Genomic DNA, 21,689 nt, shown 5'->3' on the forward strand with positions numbered 1-21,689 from the left:
CAAATCCAGCACAACGCAATTATGTTACAGACACCACATAATTCGTGAGAAATGCTTATCTTCATTACAAAGTCTGTGGCATCAGTGCATACATGAAATGTATTCCAGGCGGAAGTGGGGAGGCCAGTAATAAAAGGTCTTCAAAACTCATGTACCTAGGTACTCCAATTCTCTCATTGTTCTATTTTCCCAACGGCATTTACACCACCCTAAGAGGAATAGGAACAGGTTCATTGTTCATAAAAACGGGTAGTATTCACGCTCCTGCTCTTTACGCAAGTCTACAGACCTTGAATCCGGTGCGATGATAATCATCCTCGGCGTGATCTCAAGCTGGAGTCTCGCATCAACACATCTATGTAGATTATAGGCAATCCAAAGCCGTGTAATTCTCAACAACTCTCGAGACGCATACGCGCATGCATATGCTTACTCTCTATCGACAGCCATGGCATTTGCCTTTCGCTTGCGGCGGGACCGCTGTACGCGGAGCCGATCTAAGTTCACTTGATCTCGATGGCGCACAAAGGCAGCTTTATCGGGGCACGAACCATCCGCTGGCCTCACGATAAGTGGCAAGATGTGTGCTTCATCGAGAAGCATGGGAACCTCGCTCAGCATGGCACGATATCGTCCGTTCGCTTTGCACCAGGCGATCAGATGGGTCAATGGTCCTGCATCCTCGCCCGTGATCTGGATTTCGACGCCGTGGGCAAGGGCAAGCAGCGGGTAATCCATGGTCTTGATCTCCGTGTAGTTCCAGCCTCGAGCAGAAAAGTCAACGGTGTCTAACCGGTCGCGCTGTTCGATCTTCAGCTTCCGGTCGTGAAGCTTGCGACCAGCTTCTTGGGCGCGCTTTAAGACCCGGATATGAGAAAACGACGATTTGAGACCAGAAAGCTGGCGCACCCAATTCACCGTATCGGCGATCTGGCCTTGATTCATACCCGCGCGGATCAACCGATCAAGGCACTCAGCGCGAATGATTAGCTGAGAGAAATATGCACAAATCTCGATCAGCGTGAGTTCAGTGGTACCGAGGTAGTTCATCTCCAGATTGTGGGGCGCCATGACTGCCGTCGTCCTCATGAAGGTCCGTCCAGTCTGGTACATGAGCTCGGTGGACGGCCCAAAGCCATTAATCTGCATGGCAAGCATCATAAACATCGGAATTGGGTGCTTTTTGTGCCTATCACAATAAGTCTTAGCTTCTCCAGACCGAACCTTCTGGACCGTAGGTTGGAATCGCATCGTTGGTGTCTTAGCCATATGTTCGATCCAGTCCCACGCATCCCCCAGGTCGACGATGTTCGACGGACATAGGATCTCGGATGTTAAGTCGCCGGGAGGCATTGTAGGCGGATTGCTGGGTAAGGTCCGAGGCACTTTGGATGTCTTAGTTCGTATTGTGGCTGATTCCAGAGGCAATTGCACACACTTAACCAGGTGTGGTGGTGCCGGATTGTTCGAAATGTCCTTCGGATCATTCCCTTCAACGGACCGCGTTCGAGCCACCGTCGCCTGCTGTTGCCCCAACCGGATCCGCTTGTTCGGCTGGGTGTCCACCTCGGAAGCCACTGGTGCTGGCTTGGGTAGTGGAACGGGGATCGCGCGAGGGGCTGGCTTCTGCGAAGGAGCCAAATTTGAAGAATGCACCATCGGTGTCGGTGCATACTCTCCATGGATCGAAGCGCTTATCACAGCTTTAAGATGGGCGAGCCCGCCCGGCGGTCCGTTCGACAGCCTTAGCCTCGTTGATTCAGTTAATCGACCATTTCCTTGGTCCGAGGCTTGACCATGGACCCACGGCCGCTCATAGGCAGGCATACCAGTGTTGGGGCTTGGCGTACCATTTAGGTGCCACGGCGTGGAAAATGTGGACATACCCGAGTGGGTGTACGGCTGCTGAGAAAACGTTTCCTCGTCTTCGTAGCCTGCCCAATAGGGGGAACCCCCTTTAGCATTATTCCGACGAGTGTGGTTGTACGAGTACGCTATATCCTGGAGACTCAACGGAGCATGGCTGGCTTGCGGTGGCTCTGCCGAAACTGGCTCGGCGAGGAATGGATACGTTGGCTGGGCATCTCGAAGTTGCGGATCCAACAAGTGGTCAGGAATCGCGGTAATAGGGCGTTGGTAGTTCGTGGACAAATACCAATCCAAGTATGTATTGGGATCGTACATTGCGGTTCGTGGAGCTTCTGGATGGGAATGAAAATCAGTGGTGATACGCTTTTCCTCGGAATCGCCACGCTCCACGTCGCGCATGTTGACATTCGCATATGTATAAGACGACTCAGTACCATGAGCCTCGAAGGATCCAGTCCGCATTGTCGCAGGTGTGTTAATCTCTCCTTGCGAAACAGATCCTGGAAGTGAATTCAGTGGCTCTGCGATTCCACCTGACCCACCATGGTGTGATATTGGCTTGTTAGCTGATGCGAGATCTGAATCTGCTCGAGGAAAGAATATATTCTCCCGGCGATACATATTCGTGAATCTGTTCCGAGGTAATTGTGATTGACGGGTGTCGTGGAGAAGTTCTCGTTTGTGTTGGGTTAGATGAGGAAAGGAATTATGATTATCGATTAGCTACTTTTTACCGCTCAGATGGGAAACGGTGAAAGCTCACAAGGCAATAGTTCGCCCAATACACGTGCACAATGTGCTTTCCTTCCGGTTTTGGAAAGCTTCAGCCAGCGCTAGTCTCAAGGCAAAGGGAAAGGGTCCAAGAGACGGTGAAGTATTATTTCGGGAAAATATGCTTAGCGTATTTGCAGCGGGGTTAGTGTTCCATACGCATTATTTCAGGAGCAAAAGGATCACAATCCTTCTGCTCTTTCAGTTATGAGGCCTTATATATCCGCTAACACATTACTATGACGATCTTTCAACACAGATGGGTAATGATATTTGGGAACTTAATGGCCTCGTTTATACGAAGTCAAGAAACCTGATATATGATTAAAGCATGCCTGGACAATGAGAAGGATGATTGCCTCAAGCGTCACGTGGAAGCCGTGTGGTACGCAGTCCCTGTCACGGTGGGCAATCTGATCATTATCCAAAGTCGTTTGGCCAAAGCTCAAACAGGAGCCCGTAGTCAGGTTCATGAAATGCTCAGATTTTCAACATGCGTGATTGATATCACGCGAACCGAGATCATCCTACTACGTATGTATGTCAATTGGCCCTTCATCCCACGCCGCACCACAAAAATTCGTCGCTCGCAGATAAACTATCCTTCACAGTGCGAGATTAAAGCTTGACATCTTAGAGGTTTTGAGTCGCGCCATTCCACCAATCTCTCGCTTATCGATTCATGTTTGACCCGTTTTCGGCAAATTTTGCGATATTCTTACACAATACGAGGCAATGGTCCTCGCCATCGGATATTCGTTTCAGTTAATGGCTTTACAATGCGCCCTTGAAAATCGCGACGTGATCTCACGGAGTTACTGTTAGCCATCATGAGCGATCTTATATATGTTCCCCCTTAAGTCCTTTTCACTAGTACATCAGTCACCTTTAAGTCAAATTAGTTTGTAGTACTTGCAACATGACAACAGCACCGCAACCCGTTCGCCTAATCCTCCACACAACCGCCTCAGGAATGGCTTCCCCACATCATTCCGCACCCTTAACGTACGACACGCTATTGTGTATCCTTGGCGACGCCCACCGCCATACGGAGGAGCAGTACGCCGGAAAGCCGGATCTGTTGGACCAACTGAAGTTCAACATTGTGAACGCGATAGAAGAATGCTACAACGTCACTCGCGAGCGTGGCTTGCAGCAGATTCTTCAGGGATATATCAACAGCGAGCGAATCACCATAGACGCGTGGAATAAGCATCGTCTGGGAAAAGCGGCGTACCGTCTCAAAGGCTTCGCAGTCTCATTCGACGCCGAGTTGGAGCCTTATCGCGAAGAAGATAATGTCATTGAAGTTGACCCCTCTTTTCCCATTCGGCTCGCGGCCCGACGACACTGGGTCGCCTTCAAGCAGCCTACGCCTGTTTACCAGGTATCCGGCCATACCACTGGCAAACAAGGCGCGGATGGAGCGATGCCAGTGCATTTCGATACCCTCTCGCCCCCTCCTAAGAAGACAAAGACACTCAAGCCCGGCCGAGGAAGTGAGCACCACGATAAACTTCTCGATTCTCCTTCTCCTAACCTCCATTTCCCACATGGCAGCATTACCGTCGCGGAAATTGCGTGCTTTCTACCCCAGTGGTATAAGTCATGGGACGTCATCGATCGCGCTATAAGCAATGGAGGTACAGCAGCGATTATTGCTCGCCTCATAAACACCTGCCGCGATATGCCAAATGGAAAGATCACATCCAATACAATGTATCGGATGATGAAAACCTCGATCGAAAAGCGTGCACTACAGGATGAAGCGTACAAAGGCTGGTGTGTGAGTTCTCATGTCGTGCCAGAAGACTGGGATGCAACTAGCGTTTCTGTCGCTGGTTTTAGAATACCCTACCAGACGCATCCTTTCGTCGTCAATCGCAACAAGTCCCCAGATCCGGTCCCATTCAAGGACCTCACAGTCGGCGTAAAGCAGATGCCGACTGGCTTCGATGCGTTGGATCTTACTCGCTGCGTCAAGTATCACCTCGAGCATGATGGAGAGGAGTGGAACTTTCCAGATGACTTCGAGGCGCTCATCAACGTTTTGGGTGGCCCGACTCCCTTACATCCGGAGCATTACGATAATGCTGTCTTCAACCGTTGGAGTACGACTTCCTCTCGGTGTGCAACAGTCAACATGTTCCGTCTCCCCCGCGATACTCATGGTCGATTGTTGAAACCCACTCATGACGAGATCGAAGGAGACTTCACCGACCATGAGGAATCTGACGAGGGCGTAGATTACGATGAGCTCGATGGTGATAGTGGCTCGGATACCGGCCTGCGACACTCACAGCGTGTCCGAGCAACCAAACGTGTTCGTATTCTTTCTCCTGAAGATTCGGATGACAGCCCTCTTGCCAAACGTCGTCGACTTCATCCAACAGCCGCTCGTCGCGTCCGAGCTAACGTAGACGAACCAGAGTCTAGTGCTGAAGACCCATCGTTCAAGGGTTCTAAGCGTGCTCAAACGGCCGGCCGTAAGATGCGTCGTGAGTCATCCGGTCGTCGGTCAGCTCGATTCTCTGGATCTTATCGGGTCGGCGATGGCCGAGACGAGGAGATGGACGATGGTTCTGAGGTCCTGACAGAGGACGAGTCGTATGACAGCGCCTAAGTTGAGGTTCCCCCGCCGTCCGTCTGTACGAGGCGTGTTCCTTAGACACCTGGCATTTTGACTCAGACTGTGTACAACCTGCTATTTACAACTGTTCTGTTGAAGTATTTCTCCTCGGGTCCGGGGGGGTGCAGATTGTTGCTGGATGCCAGACGATAGAAGAGTCATACAAAACATGGCGTAGAAGCGAAGCCGCTGCTGACGTGATGTTTTGTTGCGGTGAAGTCCACTTGAGGCCCAGGCCACATTTCGACTAACTTCACTCGACTGCAACAATAATCTATTCAGGCGCGAATGAGAGACCTCTTACTATGCTCCTTCACTAAGACATCGACTTCAAATAAGCCATGTGACTTATTGAGCTAACCTATTACGAATGTTGCGTCCTAATCCTTTACTGCCTCGCCCTCGTCACAATCTGTCGTATAGCGCGATGCTTCCGCACTCCAGGTTCGCCCAAAGGGTGCTAAAAGATTCGGATCACCTTGATCATTCTATACCGTATGCGGATGTTTCCCCTCCTCCATTTCGATGCGCTCCCCTCCCTGTCTTTCATCCGAACCATCACCAATTAGCGGATTCAACAATCCAATTATCCTTCACCAGGCTACCAGGACTTTGCGGATCCAGGATGATAGCCTTGGCCGTCGCATTTCTTCTCCATTGCCATTCCAAGTACGCAACTGCGGCCTTGCCGAACTTGCCACCGTTAGTAGCTGGATATGTGCCAAGGTGTCCTGGCAACACATTAGCTGAGTTTCTGCCCGTTGAAGGCTGTCGGGGGTGACTCCTCAGAGCCAAAATGGGACATGTGGATGTTCAGCAAAATTTGCATACCGGTGTCGAGGTTCGCGCGGAGCCTGGGAAGACCGGCGTTGAGCAGTGCATAGTCTTTGGCAGACTGTGAATCGTCGTTAGTGTACCAAATAAGTCGCCACGACCCTTCCAAGCACTTTATGAAGGCTTTCGCTTTACCAACTTGACTGGATGCTTACCGTGTTGTAGCCCATATCGGTCTTGCCTCCGATGAAATACGCTACCGGGACCTTGATCTCCTGCAGCAGATACCTACGATCATCCTGAAAGATCGCGATATTGAACATCATAATCCTCTTCACCCTATCATCATGGTACGCCGTACTCATCGCCTCCAGCCCACCGCAGCTATGCCCAGCCGTCGTAATCTTCTTCGAATCGACGTTGCCATATTTGCTCGCCTTCCCGGCCATCACCCAATCCAGCGAATCCCGCATATCCTGCACCTTAGTCTGCTCAGTCGTGCTCCCGTTCGGCGTGCCATCCGCCGCAATCACATAGCCGTAACTGGCTATCTCCACCAGGAAGTTCTCGTACTGAGTTGCGTTAAGTCTGCATGCGCCGTTGCCCCACGCGATGAAGGGCATGGAAAGCTTGCAGTCGGGTGGAACCTTGGGCGCGAAAATAGTGTGACCGGGGAGGGAGGAGTCGGTGAGCATCTGCGCTGGGTACGGGCCGCTGCCACAGGTCTTTTCACCGGGGCCTTTCGGCAATTCGGTACCGTTGCCGTCGCCGTAGGGAGCGTAATTTCCGACTTCGCTGAGCGGGATGCTGAAAATGCCGCCACCATAGTCGCCGTCGCCTGTTGCGGGGAAGTTTCCTGGTGAGGGGACGAAAGAAGGTTGCGGGAGCGCAATGCTAAGAGCAGACGCTATTAGGCCGAGTAGTAGAAGACTGTAAGCATACATCATCATCGCGATGGAGAACGTGCTGATTCGAGTAGTTTCAGCGAACAGGCACGTAGGCTTATAGTGGGAGTTTATGTCCCGACGGAAGTGCGGGCTCTGAGCGTTCTTCCGAATAATCCTTCTCGCATGGATAACCTTTCTAGGCTAGTGACTTAAAATGAGAGAAAATCAATCAACCAATCCTTCGCCCAGGGGTTCGGCGACATTACCCCAGTAGACTAGCGATCGGCGATCAGATTACTAATACAACTTTTAAATATACCTGGTATCTTCGCAAAATACCCGGCCAATTCCTCCGATTTCCAGATCTCGGATCCAAAAGCTGCACTGAGGCAGGCGCCGGAAAGGGTTTCGAACTCACTCACATCTTCACTATCGGGAATATAATCGCCTTTCAGTGCCAATATTTTGGATGAGTTCGTTAACATTGTTATTCTCTCCCACCACTTCCATCCGGTCAGCGAAGGGGCGATCTAAGCTCGTTCCAGGAAACAGCTCAGATCGGGTCGCACACTGGCGGAAACTGGCCTACCGAGGACCGCCTTAGCAAGATATGAGTTCATTCATTCATCTTCAAGCCGACCGACTTCACATAACCTTAGAAGGTATCGACGGAGGGAGTTTGCTCAACACTCCGACACGACCCCCATAAGAATAACCGAATGTAGCGCCTGCCTATCCAGCGGATTCTCCCCCTCAATCACCCTCTCCAAAACCTGATGGCTACAGTGCTCGATATGCGCATAACCTCCTTTCCCATCCCACCTAAACTTGCCCTCCCTCGCCCGCTCAAGCCGCCTTAACATAAACACGCAGTGCGCCAGATGCTCCTCCTGCGTTGTGTACGTCTTCATGCCCACGCGCTGCGACAACTCTTCTTCGCTAGCCACACGGTCTGAAGTATCGTTCGAGCGGAAGAATGGGAAGGCGCCGAATCGTAAGGTGGGGGTGTGGAGGAAGGTCCGGAATTCGGAGGCGGTGGCGCTATCATAGCACTGGGGCGGGACCCAGTTGTAGCCCAGGGGATCGAAGACGCAGCCCGCTTCTTTCGCAGATGTTGATGTGTTGCCACATTTTACGGATGTTGGAGCGGCTGGAGTTGGTGAAGGGCGAATGGAGAGGCTGATGGACACTAGGACGAGGAGGACGAGCAAGAGAGCGGTTTGGATAATGCTGAGTATCGTCGTGGTGTGCGGTGTTCGCCGTCGTCCCAAGCTCCTGGATATCGCGGAGCTGAGTGGGTCTTCGGATTCTAGGGATTTCCTCTCTGAGCCGTTCTCATCGTCTCCTGGGACCACAGCGTAGCGCTGAGATGTTGATGACATCGTTGCGAATCCCATTTTTCACATAAGCGGCAGTGCAAATTGTTGAGTTGAGCGACAGAGGTTTTCCATTAGAAGCCTTGCCACTGTGTTGAGAAGTGTGATGAACTGCGGAATGCCCGTTTCGGAAGTTGGGTAGGTCAGCTCGCATTTTCCCAAGTAATGTCAGATATCTGACGCGAGTTTTCTGACAAGTCATTCAGATGACCGTACTGGTATATTCGTATGTGCGGTGACAAGATGATGCGTGTAAGATGCTTGCAGATGCTAGGGAGCAGAGAATCGATGTTGAAGTCCATTTTTTCGAAGTCTAGCGTGCGGTTTACCGCTGTGGCCTCTTGCCCGCGAAACTCTGCTTCTCATATGGGTATGGTCAGCGTGTAGCTGTTCCTTTCGAAGAAGTACATGTATATCCAAAACTAAATGTTAATATCGAGTGACTCAAGCCTAGACCACTGCTAAATGATGCATTTCGGAGTCCTTCCACAGCTTCCTTGACTCCCATGCCGCAACCATCGCCGGCAAAGCCCCCAACTGAATCACCCAGCCCGCGCCCCCATCTATCCCGAGACTCTTGAAAACTGCGAAGACAATGGCGCAGACGCCCGCCGCTATAAGTTGCGGAGAAGAAATTGCGACATTGTGCAATGCCATCACCGCCCCAGCTTCGAGCTGCGTGTCGTTCGCATCCCTTATGATAGCGCACTCGTCACCTATGATAGCGAACGGCGTGAATTGAGTGATGGAAAAGGATATCCCGATGTAAAAGGTAAATAAGAGGGACACGCGCCAGGTTGTGATAAAGAATGTGGATGCGAGAGTTAGGGCGTGGAAAATGTGAGAAAGGGACCAGACTTTGGAGATGTTGGGACTAAGTTGGGAGTTCTTGGTGCGCTTTCTGAGGACTTCTGCTGCCGATAAGTCTGGAGTTATGAAGGCGTGGATCGAGATACTGGTGAGGAGCGATGCGCATGCGAAGAGAAGGAAGCTTAGGGTGCCGATGCGGTTTGCTGTTTGGCGAATGGCGTCTTCGGCTGCAACATGTAGCGTTGCAAGATTTCGGGGTGCGACTGCGTTGCGTCAATATGTGGGCGCATAATAATATTAGACAGAGTGTTCCCTTACAGAGCTCACTGACGTAGGTAGAACCGTAGTATAGAAATGGGAACCAGGCCATCCAAGAGAAGAATTGGATGATGCAGACTTGGCGCATGCGTCTGGTCATGTTCGAGTATGCCGTCCGTACCTTGGTGCATAGATCCGGGAAGCCAGACGTCTTGGACCTAGGCACGACCGGCGAGTTGTGGGTTCTTTCCTCCCTACCAGCAACGCACCCTATGGCGACAGTGAACGTGAGGACGCATGCTGCAATCAAGCAGAGACACTGAAACTGTCCCCATGTAGCGATGCCGAGAGCCTGGGGTAGTGAGAAGAACCCGGTACCGTAGCCGATAATGTTCCCACATCCCACCCAGTAGCTCGCCCAGGCACTCGCTCGTCCCTGTTCCTCCTGTGGAAAGGACTCGACGATTAGGGCACGCATGCCCATTTGCAATGGCTGAATCCAGAAATTCAAGGCCCAAACGAGCACAAGGGCTGCCGCCACCGTGATCGAACTCTTTTCCTTCTCGTCGAGGATGAAAACAATGTCTAAAGACGAAACGAGTCGCTGAATTGCTGCAAGAAGAAGCATGCTTAACAAAGTGCCTATGGTTCCAAGTATGATGAAGGGTCTTCGCTGACCGTATCTGCTGCTGTAGTTGTCGCTGGTGATGCCCATGTAAGGCTGGACGAAGATGCCGCACAAAGGACCGGCCATCCATGCGAGTGCAGTGAGAGGTTCAGGAAGACCGAGAGAGAGGAGGTAAGGTGTGCCATTTGCAAGGACGACAGACCATATCACTTGGAGCCTGAGCCGTTGTCAGTCGGGGAAGGAAATGAACGATGGGGAGCTGTACCCTCCACTGATACTTGTTACTGCATAGAGAGTCCAATTGCTCTTCGGGGCCGCTGGGATGTGGTTGGCTTCTGGGGCCATGTCTGTTTTCGCTCGAGTTTGAGGACGAAGTGCTTCTGAAGATTGCGTTTGGGGTGGTGCGGGATTTGTCATACCCAAATGTACGGAATCTGTGACCATGGTTGCGCGCCATGGAATCTGACATGCGTGACCTGCTTCTGACGCACATTCCGAAACCATCTTACCACGTCTGAATTTCGACGGATTCGTATTTTCACGCACCAGACATCCCATCCCTAGCAACTTGCCCCTAGGATGCGGCTTCTCCTCCTTTCTCTCGCCAGCCACGGCTATGCGACATCGCAGCAATGTGGTGTATCAGACTCCCCTACATTGACATACGAAACCCAAAAAGATGTTTTAAGGTTATATCCACCTCTCTCGCAGGTTGCGATGCTCTCGCATGGTCGCATCGGCACGAGCGAGTTCGCGGAACGAACGATTTGGGCCACTATCGAACGAATACCGCGCTTTTCCCTATTCGCAGCGCTACTGAACGAGCACCACGACATCCGAGCGAGACTGAATAGCACGCATCAAATGTCGACTCTTTTCATACCAACAAACGACGCCATTGTGTCGAATACCGACTTCTCGCGTTCGGGACCGCATGAGCGGTGCCACGGGACGCTAGAGTACCATATAGTGCCGTGGCCTTTGAGCACCACGAACTTATTCTGCACGCCAACGCTGCCTACTCAATTTCATCCGAACAGTGTCAACGGACCACAGCGGCTAAAAGTCGATATCCGGTTCACTGGACCGATTATTGATGGTCGCGCTAAAGTCGAATATCCCGATATCGCGGCTTCGAATGGATATATACACGCAATCGACACAGTGCTGCAACCACCCTCCCTATCGACGCTTTCCTCGATTATGCACATGCCGAAAGCTCAGTTTGGCACTTTCATACGCGCACTTCATCACTCAGGCATTATTACTGAGGTGAACGGTATGCAAAGCTCCGGCTTAACGGCATTCGCACCTTCAAACCGCGCATTTGATGAACTGGGAGAGGAACGGATACGGCACCTCTTCACGCCAGAAGGCCGGGGAGAGCTGAAAATGATCGTTGCGTCACACTTTGTATTGAACAAGACCTTGTATTCAAACGCATACTACGGTCCCAGAATTCCTCCTGTGGGCGTTTTCGGAGATGGCGGAGGAGTTGGTCGTGGCCGATCACTCCAGCATTTGGAGGTGAATCTTTGCGCGCGTGGAACACGTCACTTCAAGCTAGAGACTCTTCAGCCTGACGTTTCGCATAAAGTGACGGTTTTCAGGTTCGCAAGGCTCATTGAGATGGCGATTGACGATTTCACGTTTGTTGCTCATAAGGATATCGTTGCGAAGGATGGTGTGCTGCATGTAGTTCACCGCCTTCTCTCAAGGTGAAACATTCATTATGACGGCGCTTAAATGGTTGCGTGTCGTACAGAATTGATGCGTAAGTTTGATGGCAGCGTGCATGCTAGGTCAGCGGGATGCATGCCTGCTCCTAATTATTCTCCACGCATCTTTATTAAAATAAAGCGGATTTGACCAGGACCGTACAAATCCAGTTGCGTGGAGATGCAAGCCAAAACGTTCCTGGCATAAACGTTCGTGCTCTTCGGACACCGACGATTACAGGGATAGATGCTGTTCTATCTACCCGCCTTTCCTTATCCAATGGCCGGGACCTCCCATCATTTGATAGCAACGTGACCTCTCCCAAAGTTCTGTTCGTGGAAATATGCTCTTGTCGAGATTGCTGATGTACTGGAAACTTTCGTCATCGCGATGTTGATGGATTTGGCGGACCGGATTGAACTGTGGTCGCGTCGTTTGATGCGGTTCCTCATAAGTGGAAAATGGTGCAAGACTTGGAATGGAAGGTGCGATTCCGTCTCGCGATAAGCAACATGGCTTAGTGATGGGCGGGGTAGATCCTCCGCATCCATGGAAGCATTGTGCCGCTGCGCTTCTTGCGGGTAAGCTTAATCTCGGCCAATCAATTCGAGTTCTACGAATATCAAGCTTTATTTTACCCTCAAGCCGAGAGATCCGTCCAATTCTACGGTTCATCCGCCAGATCCTTCTTTTGATCCTTTAAATCCTCCTGGATGCACCTCAGGTGAGATGGCTTCGAGATTTCCAATGAGCTTTGCCGCATGAATACCAGAACGGTTGGCGTAGGATTTCTTGCGCCGAATGCAATCTGTATATGTATAGTTTGGGGCCAAAAACTTACTAGACGGCGGTGTACGCGAGACTGGAGTTCGAGTATCGGGGCTTTGGTTGAGGAGTAGTGTATGAGGCCTCGGCTTTGCAAGCCATTCTCGCAATCATTACCCGTGCAGAGTACGCCGTGTGCGCTCTGGGTCCCATGTAAAAGAGAGGCGCAGCTCTGTCTTAGTTCGAGCTATGCTGTCGGCGCCCCATCTTTAAGGTGCACATCATGGACGCTGATGATTGGCGTTACGTTAGCGATTCGCAGGACCGGAAGAAGATACAGAATCGACTGGCGCAGCGAAGACGACGTGAGCACTACACCTACCGGCTATCGCACAAAAGAGCTGATCGCTTTGAAGGACAACGCCTGAAGATGGGCCATTGCGACGGTGACAAAGCTCCGCGCAGCAGGACTGGAAGTCCTGTGAGTGATAATAGCGGAAGGTGGGAGACAAACCTGGCAACTGTAACGAAAACAGAAGCTGATCATATTCTTGCGCAAACCAGACGTTCAACCCTAGACTCCGGTAACACCAACCATCACACAAATCCCGCCCAAATCAGTACAACGAGCCGGGACGAACCAAAATCCACAAGGGTACAGCAAGAGCATTATCCTTTGGATGGGTTAAACGACAGCCGTGGCCTTCTCACGTTGCCCCATCTTGACCTTGATGACTTCGCCGATCCCTCCTTCATCATAGACGAGTCTCCAGACCCCTATGCCTTTTCCGCGACTGCATTGAACACCCTTGTGAATATGACATGTTCGACTCCAGTAACACGGGACGGTTCCAGGCCGTCTGCAATCGATCAATATTTTCCTTTGGCTACGACACCCCACATCGCAACCAGAGACGACCTCTCGGACGGAAACATTACCGGGGATGAATTGTTCTCACCGAGACACCGAGGCGCATACTCAACACGCGACCGAAAACTCGTTCAACGCAACTTCGATCCCAAGGATCGCTCTTCTGTACCCGAAGAAGCAAAGATGGAAGATGTCCAACAGCGCATCTACAAATTGAGAAACGCGCTCCCGAATTCCATGGGTCGCTCAAATGATTCAAACGACGACTGCGCGCGCTTCAGCCATATATTTAAGGCTATGAAAGCCGCCGGCTTCTCCACATTCGACCAAATGGCCGCAAGTTACTACACTGCCAACTTCGCCCGCTCCTCAGCTGCATACGACATGCAACGCCAAAGCCGCATCCGGAATCTTCGAAGCTTTCTCTCCACCATAAAATCTGAAGCCAAGTCGTGGGGTACACGAGAGCGGCGAGGCTGGACCGAGGAAATCATCGATGCTGCGGAGGAACTGCATGCTGAGGAGGTACAGAAACTACTGAAGGGAATGAAGACAGGGAGTATAAGAGATGTTAGGCAGAACGGGAATAGTACAGCAGCGCAGAAAGCCTTCTTTCAAGAAGAGTTACCGGACCTTTGGTCGTTATTCAGCCAGATTGTGGCTGCTTCGGGATTGGAACAGCCGTATTCTTCTAAGATCGTCTTGTCTGCACTGCAGGTTTTGATAGGGTCCGGCTGCACTAGATAGAGTAGCAAAAATGACGAATAATAGCACGTAAAGCCTGCTCCTCAGTGATATTATTGGTGACCTGACCGCTAGCGGGGATATTCTGATCCACGGTGACTTTCTGACATGTGTCTGTCATACAGACGCTATCTCTGACATTGTGATAATGTGTACGCGGGTGTGCCAACATGCGCAGCCATGTTCGGGGGCCCTCATCGCGCCCCGCCAACGCTCCCGTTCATCGTACAATGAATTTCTTCCGCCGGCCTAGGTCCCCGGTGTACGCACCTCTCGACGGCAAGGACGTCGAAGGCATATTGAATGCTAAAACGAACACTCCACACTCCGTTCGCGTATGGAATACGCTTCTAATATCCGTCGTCTCTTTACTTGCCCTTGTCTCTACGTTCTCTCTAGGAAGATGGAGCGTATACGAACATGATTCTCATTATCCAATCCAACGTATGTTTGTCCCCTTCCTCAGAATAAAGCCATTTCTAATCCCACGGCAGTTCCCACAGTCATCACAACCTTTCAATACACCTCCAAGTCCGCAGCCCGGCCATCCAATGCTTCAGATGCGGCTTGGTCCTCACTGTACCCAAAGGGTGGCACCTTCTTTTCCCACGCACCCGAGGTCCCCACCCGCTCCACGCTCTCCGTATTCCACCAACTCCACTGCCTAGACGCGATCCGGCAGGCTTATTACCTCGCTTACGACGCCGCTACTGCCGGTGATCAGCTCGGCAAAGACGATGTCCCTGAAATGGTCGAAGAAGTGCACATCAGGCATTGTGTGGAGCTTCTAAGGGTGAGCCTCATGTGTGTGGCAGATCGCACGATTGAGAAGAAAAATGAGATGGGTGGTGTGACGGGATTCGGCACCGAGCATAAGTGCGCTGATTATGATGGGTTGGTGAGGACGATTGAGAAGTGGCATCGGGAGAATGGGGATGATATGGCGAAGGAGAGCGGGCATGCGCATCATAATCATCATGATGCATCGCATTGAATAGACTATATGCATCATTTGGACTGGCGTATAGCGTCCCGAACTGAGATACTCCCGCACACAAAGCACGTTTCTCACTACCCTTGAACGCCCAGTCAACTCTCCTTTCTCAGCCTGCATATGCCTTGTTGGTACATCCGATAATTCGTCACTTACCTACAACAGAGTGTGATAGCAGCTATCGAAGATATTTGGGACAAGTGCCTTTGAGTAAAGGGAAGTGTCGGGGTCGGATGCCGATTTCTTCGCATCTAGAGAAAATTTCAAACTTTTGCAGTTTGATCCACAGTTACAACGCCTTCGAATTTCTGCTTGAACACCTAAACAACGCAGAGCTGACCAATTGATAGAGCCGTGCTGAGATGTGCGTATTACATTCTGAGATGTGCGCACTTTGATCAGCGGGGTACCCAAAGGTCACGCAGCAAACAGCACGCAGTGCGCAGGATACAGCATTGAGGCCGAGAACACCCATGGGAGCATTGGGCGGCGCACACCGAGGCAAGAAATTCACAAGCAAACCCACGCGCACATGCAGAAGCAAGATTTTCATTTACCCCGCCATTTCCAAACACTAGCTCACTACAAGCCCATCTGATCATGAAAACCCCTTTTCCTTGTATCCCAATCTCAATCCCTCGTCCGCTTCAGATAACCTGACTCCACCCAAGTAGACGCTCGGTATAACTGCTACGAGAATTAGCTCAGAAAAGACCGCTACTTCGAAAGATCCTTACTAGTGAGTGTCGGTATCGGGGAAGGGGCTCGTGATGAAATCTTTAACCACTCTCCTCACGCTTGTCCCAATACTGAACAACAGCCGCTTCGGCGGCTTCGGCGGGCTCACGCTTGTCCCAGTATTGAACAACGGCAGGTTCGGCAGCCTCGGCGGGCTCACGCTTGTCCCAGTATTGGACAACAGCAGGTTCGGCAGCTTCGGCGGGCTCACGCTTGTCCCAGTATTGAACAACGGCAGGTTCGGCAGCCTCGGCGGGCTCACGCTTGTCCCAGTATTGGACAACGGCAGCTTCGTCACGGCCCTCGAGCTTAGCGGGTATGACGGCAGCGTGAATGGTGGCCGAGGCGCCTAAAAGGCCGAGAATGGCGGAGAGTGTCTTCATGTTGCGGGAAAGGGCGATTTTTGGTGTGCGTAGTTGAGATATGGAAGAAAAGAGGCAATGAGCTGCTGAACGCTTTCCAATGGAACGATACCTGGGTAAGTATATGCCCACATTATAGCAGAATCGTATCATTGAATCCTTGCACTGTCACTCTACACTTTGGAACCATGACTGTCAGCGCTACCTTACCAAGTCAATAAAGTCAAGCTCATAGATTAGTCCGTGGTCAGATTCACTTGCTTGTCACCTCTATCGTACAATGTTATACCAATTGGTCAGCTCTCAGATACAGGGTCAGATGTCAGATGTTACGAAAAGATGCAGTGTAGCGGAGAAGCAAGCGAGGCACCGCTCACAAGTGGTGAAAGACGCAGAGTGCATCCGCATGTACGGACACGAACACTTGTACTGAAAGGGAAGAAAGACTAAGACGTCAGTCGAGCAAGCTTGACGACCTCGGAAGCGAAGAATAATTCGTCTTCACATATTTGGGTTACCAGTAGCATGCCCCACACGTGAGTACAGAAGATGCGTGGAGAGTAATCGTTGACCCCTCCACTTTCTACTCCAGTCCCTATGCAGGAAAGTCGTCGAGTTCCTTTTCACCACCCTTCTTAAAAATATGCTTATGTACAGGTTTGGCATTACTTTTCGCCCACGCTAAAACCTCCTCCGGATCCCTACACTTGTGGCTAGTACTGAAATAAGGGCTCGGCGTCGCTGTTTTCTTCGTCCAGTGAAACACTACCAATCCCGTATCGGAATGACACATCAAAACTTGTCGAATGATGTCGATGCAGTGATCCGTATGCTCGCGAAGATGGTACTTGTTCGATTTGTGCCAGAATGGATCGATCTCCTTGTAGTGGTCCAGGTGGGTCCACTTTCGCAAGACGTTGAGGCAGTGAAGATGGTGGAACATTTCCAGGGATGACATGTAACCGCCGCCTCCATTGTCCTCTTCGAGCTCAATAGCGGTCGATTGTGAGTAGTCGTTCTGGGATCGGTGCAGCTCCGAAGCGGTTGCGCCCAGGAGGAGAGGCGTCCCTGACATCCATTCTATTTCGCGTCGATTAGCTTTTTGTCACATGATGACGGAGCGAGGGTTGAGAACTTGCCATAGTCGGTAAACCGGTCCCACTCAGCATCCAGCTCCTGGCTCGGTGGGCCTCTGTACTTGTTGGTGGAATATAATGATCCGTTAAAGCGTGTCCATACGGCACTTAAGTGGTTGATATCGTCCGCTGGCGATCGCTCGTTAGATTCAGACTCACACCATGCCATGTCGGTTTTGGTACCTACTCCATATTGGCGAACTCGCGATATTGCTGTTGTCGTGGTTGAAGCAGTTAAGATTGGGCTTGGAGGAATACCAGCGTATTGCGAGTAGTGATAAAGCCAGACCCGCTCCGAGACCAACGACGAAGGTTGCGAACAGCGTGAGAAGGATTGTAGGTGAAGCGCGCAGAGGCGGTCTTCTCAATTCTGAATCGTGCAGCGTTAAGTCGGAGGCATCCTCCATCCATTTGCTCTCTTCCGGTGGGAGCGACGTGTAATCGGAAGGACCTTTCATGGTGCAATGGTGCTCCCAAAGTGGCCTGAACGAGAAATCACTCCTTGCAGACAGATAAACACGGAAACAGTGGAGGCCGTTTCCGGGATAGCGTAATCTGTCAGAGTCAGAGTCAGACTGTGTGACCGGTCATAACTCAACACCTGGGGAAGCACAGGCGAAGGCATCTAGGGTGGCTGAGGCCATGGCCACTGCCTCTTCGAATCGTGCTCACAGGAAAGTGGTACAGGCGTGATCCGGGGAGGGTTGACGGTGATTTCAGCTTTCTACGACCGCCATTCAAGCGCATTCCACTCCACAAAATATCGCTAACTGCCAATAGATAAGATTCATTCTGTAGCCGCCGAGTGATACAGTAACATTTTGCACGCAAGTCTGCGCCGAGTCGCTCCATCTGCATCGATTCAATATCCACACCTCCAGGGCGCTCAATAATAACCACAACTCGTAAACCCCATAGTGACCTTCACCCGTTCACATCGTCCCTCATTGCAATCCTCTATTTCATGTAGCCAATCCTGCATCAGTACCTGCCCACAATGAATCGTATGCTCGAAGCTCATCACCTTGTTATCCAACGGTAAGTGCTTCAAAAGCGCTTCGTGCATCTTGCTCAACATGAAGGCGCAGTGCACGGGGTGCTGCTCCTTCGTTGAGAAGGCTTCAGACCAGTCGCCAGCATAGATCTCTTCCTGTGGGATGAGGGTTTCGGTGGAGAAATCGCGCGAGGTGTAATACGTGATGTTCGAGCGTGCGCGGAACGACTCTAAGAGGTCTTCGTGGTAGCAGGCGGGTGGGACGAATGAGTAGGATAGGTTATCGAAGATGCAGCCTTTCGTGCGAGCTTCCGATATGCTGGAACCGCAGTCGCCGAATTCTCTACCTCGCGGTGCGATTCGTAGTGCTGAAGTGAGCCCATAGGCAATAAAGCCGGCAGCAGTCAGCCCTATCAATGTTGCGCCGAGAAGTATCTGTTTGCGTTTGATGATCCATAGCGTTCCTCGGCTAGGTGATGGTATCTTGGTGCATTTCTCATCGAGTAGTGTGGTGGTGCTTCCGGGATCAAGATCGTCGGGTAGCTGGTCGCTGGAAGGAAACCGTGAGTAGTCGGACGGTGACGCCATCGGACAAGCTTTTGACAAGCGAAATTAAAAGTCTAAAGCTATTCAGTAATGTGACATCTCTCAACAGAAGGTACACATACGGTGGGGCAGTAATAACACCGAAGTTCTGTGAACTAAACGGGGACGAGCCGATCGGTTGAGAGATCCCCGCTCGTGGAAAGCTCAAAAGACCTGCAGGTATGCTAGAGGGTACCCAAAATTCAAGAAACGATGTTGCGCAAAGCTTCTGACAGTCATGCGAACCTACGTGGGTCACTTTCTGACGCATGGCGACGTGACTGCCAAGACAGTCATCCTAACCCAACTCGGTAGTGCCGCCGGATGAGGATGCGCAGACATAGAGATATTCTGGCGTTTTGGAAATTCCCATCTTCTGTCCAGCTGCGCGTACATTTTCTGCAGCAACGCAGCTCGGAGTAATGGCGATTGAGTCACATTCCGAGAAATTCGTGCCCTGCATGCAATCCCCCCGATCGAGCGACGACGAGAGTCTGAGCAAAGAATCCCTAGAATTACTGGCTTTCGAATCGCCTTCATGGCGCAATGTCTCGTCATCGCAGTCGCCTTGGAAGAAAGTTCTCCTCGCCAACACTCTTTTGTTCTGCTCCTCTCTCGTCGTCCTCTCCGTCGCACTCTTCATGATCGACTCGTCCGCCCGTTCTTTCAGCCCGCAAGAGATAGCCTGGTCTCCAGTTCTCGATGCAGTACGGGTGCACACATTGAAATTCAACGAAACGTTCGGCTTCCCGTCCACATATCCATCCAAATTCCAAGGCGCACCTAGCGAGGACGTTGATAGGGAATGGGAACGATTTACCAAACATCCGATGCTCGACGGGAGATCCGGGCGCTTAGGGGTGCCGCTCTCTGTGATTAAGCAATCACCCAAGGCGGCAGATGCGGACTGGGTGGCTTCAGCGGTCGAATTGGGAGAGGACAGGTACATGGCGAATCTTGAAGTTTTCCACACAGCACACTGTCTGAATATGCTGCGCAAGATGATCTATCCGGAGTATTACGGAGTGTATGGAGCAGCAGAAAGGGGACATCTGGAACACTGCGTTGAGACGATCAGACAGGCGCTGATGTGCAATATGGGGATGGGTCTTGTGACGTTCCATTGGGTTGAGGGATTGGAAGAGCCATATTCGGATTATAACACGTACCATCAGTGTAGGGATCCAGACGCGGTCTTGGACTGGGCTGTGCGGAATGCGGTACCGGTGTCTGCTGGAGGGATGAAGCGACATGGTGGAGTAAAAGAGCTACACACACATCCAGATTAAGCCGCATGCAAATTCGAAGATCAAGTACGATGTGATGACCCATGTGGTCATTAAACGGAAGTGAATGCGTGACAAGTTTAGAAGGCATGCATGGACGCTACGTGAAGGCCACGTACCTTGGATGACTACTCCTGCCCCGCCTCGATGCTAGGCTGTCAGTGGCTGCTCAACATCAAAGTAGCACAGATTCATGAAGCTTTCAAGCCCCTCGCATTCCTATCATATTATTCAAAAAGGCTCTCTTGGAATCTGCGCCCCGATGCCTGGCCTGCTCGACGTCCCGCGCGAGCTGCGTGACGCCATCCTCAGCCTCGCTCTCCAGCCGCGACAGAAGCTCCATCGCCCGATACCACTGGACATATCCGAAGTTGGCGCATGCTTCTGCACCGCCTCCTCACTACTGCTGGCCGGAATCGTAGGGGAAATGCCGAAGAACGGTTTTCACTCCGGACAGCGCTTTCTGCAGCCCTGGTGGCGTTGGTTCTTTGAGATGTAGCACCTGTATGGCTTTCCTCTGGGCGTCCATGCACCTCAAGAGGAGGAAGTCTTGCATGCAATCGCTACTCTGAAAGGCCCATGCGTTAACTTTGAATTGGAGGAAGACTGTCTCTTTGTATAACTGGCGGCATACACGGTGCAGCGGAGCTGTCGGCTCTTTCCTCAATTCTTCGCGTCGAAAAGGATTGGTGTTTTGCTTCCGCCTCAGATAGCGAAATTTGTACGAAGTCCGGCGCGCGACGGAGTCGACCACGATCGTGTTTCCTCCGATGGCGTATTCGCAGATGGCGAACTTCGGCGGAGAGACGGAGGGAAGGTGATTCTTGTGCGTTGCGATCCCATCTAAAGGTGTTCAGCGTAAGACACGTCTTGGAGCAGATTGCAACTTACGTCTTTGCCTGGGCAGGGGGGATCTTCCTCCTCAGGACATCACCGCGCCTTCTTTTGCTGCGTGGCATCTTAACGGATTTTGTTTTGAGCTATTGAACTAAAAACGCAGGAGGGGCACGCTTTTTTTCAGGTGTTTGCTTTTAGGCCGAATAGCGTTATACGGCGTCTGCTGTGCCGTGAACGCTAACCCTGACTAGGCAACGCTTCGCCCACCGAAGGCCTTGAAACCAGCCGGCCCTTTATTCAATTTGCTCTTCGTATTTAAAGGCTAAGAAATCCAGTAACCCTAGCTATCAACGTCGCTGCATTTTAAACCACCTCGACTAGTTACGCACAGTTCGCCTAGCGTGGACGACAAGTTCGGGACCGGCGTCCCTTCGTTCCTTCACTCCATACTATGGACTGCCTTTTCATAGATTTACACGACGCTAGCAAAGGCGGAAGCGCAATTTCACGGACAAAGCGACTACATCAGCTATACGTTTGTTATGCCAAGCAGACTAGTGCATGGCGTGCAAATGGGTCACGAACACAGCACTGAGAAGCAGCAGACCTTTATAACCTGCGCGGACTTGGCTGCCGGAACGATTGAGGTGGCGAAT

The 21,689-nt window shown here is 51.5% G+C and overlaps 12 protein-coding genes across 12 annotated transcripts; 5 read left to right on the forward strand and 7 right to left on the reverse strand.

Annotated features, from left to right (window-relative positions):
- Positions 1-429: 429 nt before the first annotated feature.
- BU26DRAFT_567902 (uncharacterized protein) lies at positions 430-2,331 on the reverse strand (the record flags this gene model as incomplete). The annotated part of the gene is made up of 1 exon (XM_033833713.1): positions 430-2,331. The coding sequence occupies one exon, from the start codon at positions 2,329-2,331 to the stop codon at positions 430-432; it is 1,902 nt and encodes a 633-aa protein (XP_033680311.1).
- Positions 2,332-4,069: 1,738 nt separating this feature from the next.
- Positions 4,070-5,263, forward strand: BU26DRAFT_432960 (uncharacterized protein; the record flags this gene model as incomplete). The annotated part of the gene is made up of 1 exon (XM_033824005.1): positions 4,070-5,263. One exon carries the CDS (start codon positions 4,070-4,072, stop codon positions 5,261-5,263), a length of 1,194 nt encoding a protein of 397 aa, XP_033680312.1.
- Positions 5,264-5,525: 262 nt separating this feature from the next.
- On the reverse strand, positions 5,526-7,009 carry BU26DRAFT_489451 (uncharacterized protein). The gene is made up of 3 exons (XM_033826020.1): positions 6,259-7,009; positions 6,101-6,164; positions 5,526-6,000 (listed from the first exon to the last, which is right to left on the reverse strand). Exons 1-3 carry the CDS (start codon positions 6,991-6,993, stop codon positions 5,828-5,830), a joined length of 972 nt encoding a protein of 323 aa, XP_033680313.1. The 5' UTR covers positions 6,994-7,009; the 3' UTR covers positions 5,526-5,827.
- Positions 7,010-7,289: 280 nt separating this feature from the next.
- On the reverse strand, positions 7,290-8,444 carry BU26DRAFT_521801 (uncharacterized protein). Its single transcript, XM_033829628.1, has one exon. It carries the CDS (start codon positions 8,325-8,327, stop codon positions 7,614-7,616), a length of 714 nt encoding a protein of 237 aa, XP_033680314.1. The 5' UTR covers positions 8,328-8,444; the 3' UTR covers positions 7,290-7,613.
- A 312-nt stretch (positions 8,445-8,756) lies between these two features.
- On the reverse strand, positions 8,757-10,218 carry BU26DRAFT_433385 (uncharacterized protein; the record flags this gene model as incomplete). Its single annotated transcript, XM_033824029.1, has 2 exons — positions 8,757-9,343; positions 9,381-10,218. Coding segments are annotated over 2 exons (1,425 nt in total), but the record flags the coding sequence as incomplete, so codon positions are not given.
- A 501-nt stretch (positions 10,219-10,719) lies between these two features.
- Positions 10,720-11,724, forward strand: BU26DRAFT_578077 (FAS1 domain-containing protein; the record flags this gene model as incomplete). Its single annotated transcript, XM_033834418.1, has 2 exons — positions 10,720-11,452; positions 11,498-11,724. The coding sequence occupies 2 exons, from the start codon at positions 10,720-10,722 to the stop codon at positions 11,722-11,724; spliced, it is 960 nt and encodes a 319-aa protein (XP_033680316.1).
- A 1,045-nt stretch (positions 11,725-12,769) lies between these two features.
- On the forward strand, positions 12,770-14,104 carry BU26DRAFT_578078 (uncharacterized protein; the record flags this gene model as incomplete). The annotated part of the gene is made up of 1 exon (XM_033834419.1): positions 12,770-14,104. One exon carries the CDS (start codon positions 12,770-12,772, stop codon positions 14,102-14,104), a length of 1,335 nt encoding a protein of 444 aa, XP_033680317.1.
- Positions 14,105-14,606: 502 nt separating this feature from the next.
- BU26DRAFT_384158 (uncharacterized protein) lies at positions 14,607-14,999 on the forward strand (the record flags this gene model as incomplete). Its single annotated transcript, XM_033822608.1, has 1 exon — positions 14,607-14,999. A coding segment is annotated over one exon (393 nt), but the record flags the coding sequence as incomplete, so codon positions are not given.
- An 875-nt stretch (positions 15,000-15,874) lies between these two features.
- Positions 15,875-16,216, reverse strand: BU26DRAFT_507997 (uncharacterized protein; the record flags this gene model as incomplete). The annotated part of the gene is made up of 1 exon (XM_033827044.1): positions 15,875-16,216. The coding sequence occupies one exon, from the start codon at positions 16,214-16,216 to the stop codon at positions 15,875-15,877; it is 342 nt and encodes a 113-aa protein (XP_033680319.1).
- A 634-nt stretch (positions 16,217-16,850) lies between these two features.
- Positions 16,851-17,189, reverse strand: BU26DRAFT_386564 (uncharacterized protein; the record flags this gene model as incomplete). The annotated part of the gene is made up of 1 exon (XM_033822644.1): positions 16,851-17,189. A coding segment is annotated over one exon (339 nt), but the record flags the coding sequence as incomplete, so codon positions are not given.
- A 1,121-nt stretch (positions 17,190-18,310) lies between these two features.
- On the reverse strand, positions 18,311-18,655 carry BU26DRAFT_410919 (uncharacterized protein; the record flags this gene model as incomplete). Its single annotated transcript, XM_033822941.1, has 1 exon — positions 18,311-18,655. A coding segment is annotated over one exon (345 nt), but the record flags the coding sequence as incomplete, so codon positions are not given.
- Positions 18,656-19,671: 1,016 nt separating this feature from the next.
- On the forward strand, positions 19,672-20,127 carry BU26DRAFT_409759 (uncharacterized protein; the record flags this gene model as incomplete). The annotated part of the gene is made up of 1 exon (XM_033822915.1): positions 19,672-20,127. A coding segment is annotated over one exon (456 nt), but the record flags the coding sequence as incomplete, so codon positions are not given.
- Positions 20,128-21,689: the final 1,562 nt, after the last annotated feature.

The sequence above is a fragment of the Trematosphaeria pertusa genome (genome assembly GCF_010094035.1).
Source record: "Trematosphaeria pertusa strain CBS 122368 unplaced genomic scaffold BU26scaffold_12, whole genome shotgun sequence".
Lineage (NCBI taxonomy): Eukaryota > Fungi > Ascomycota > Dothideomycetes > Pleosporales > Trematosphaeriaceae > Trematosphaeria > Trematosphaeria pertusa.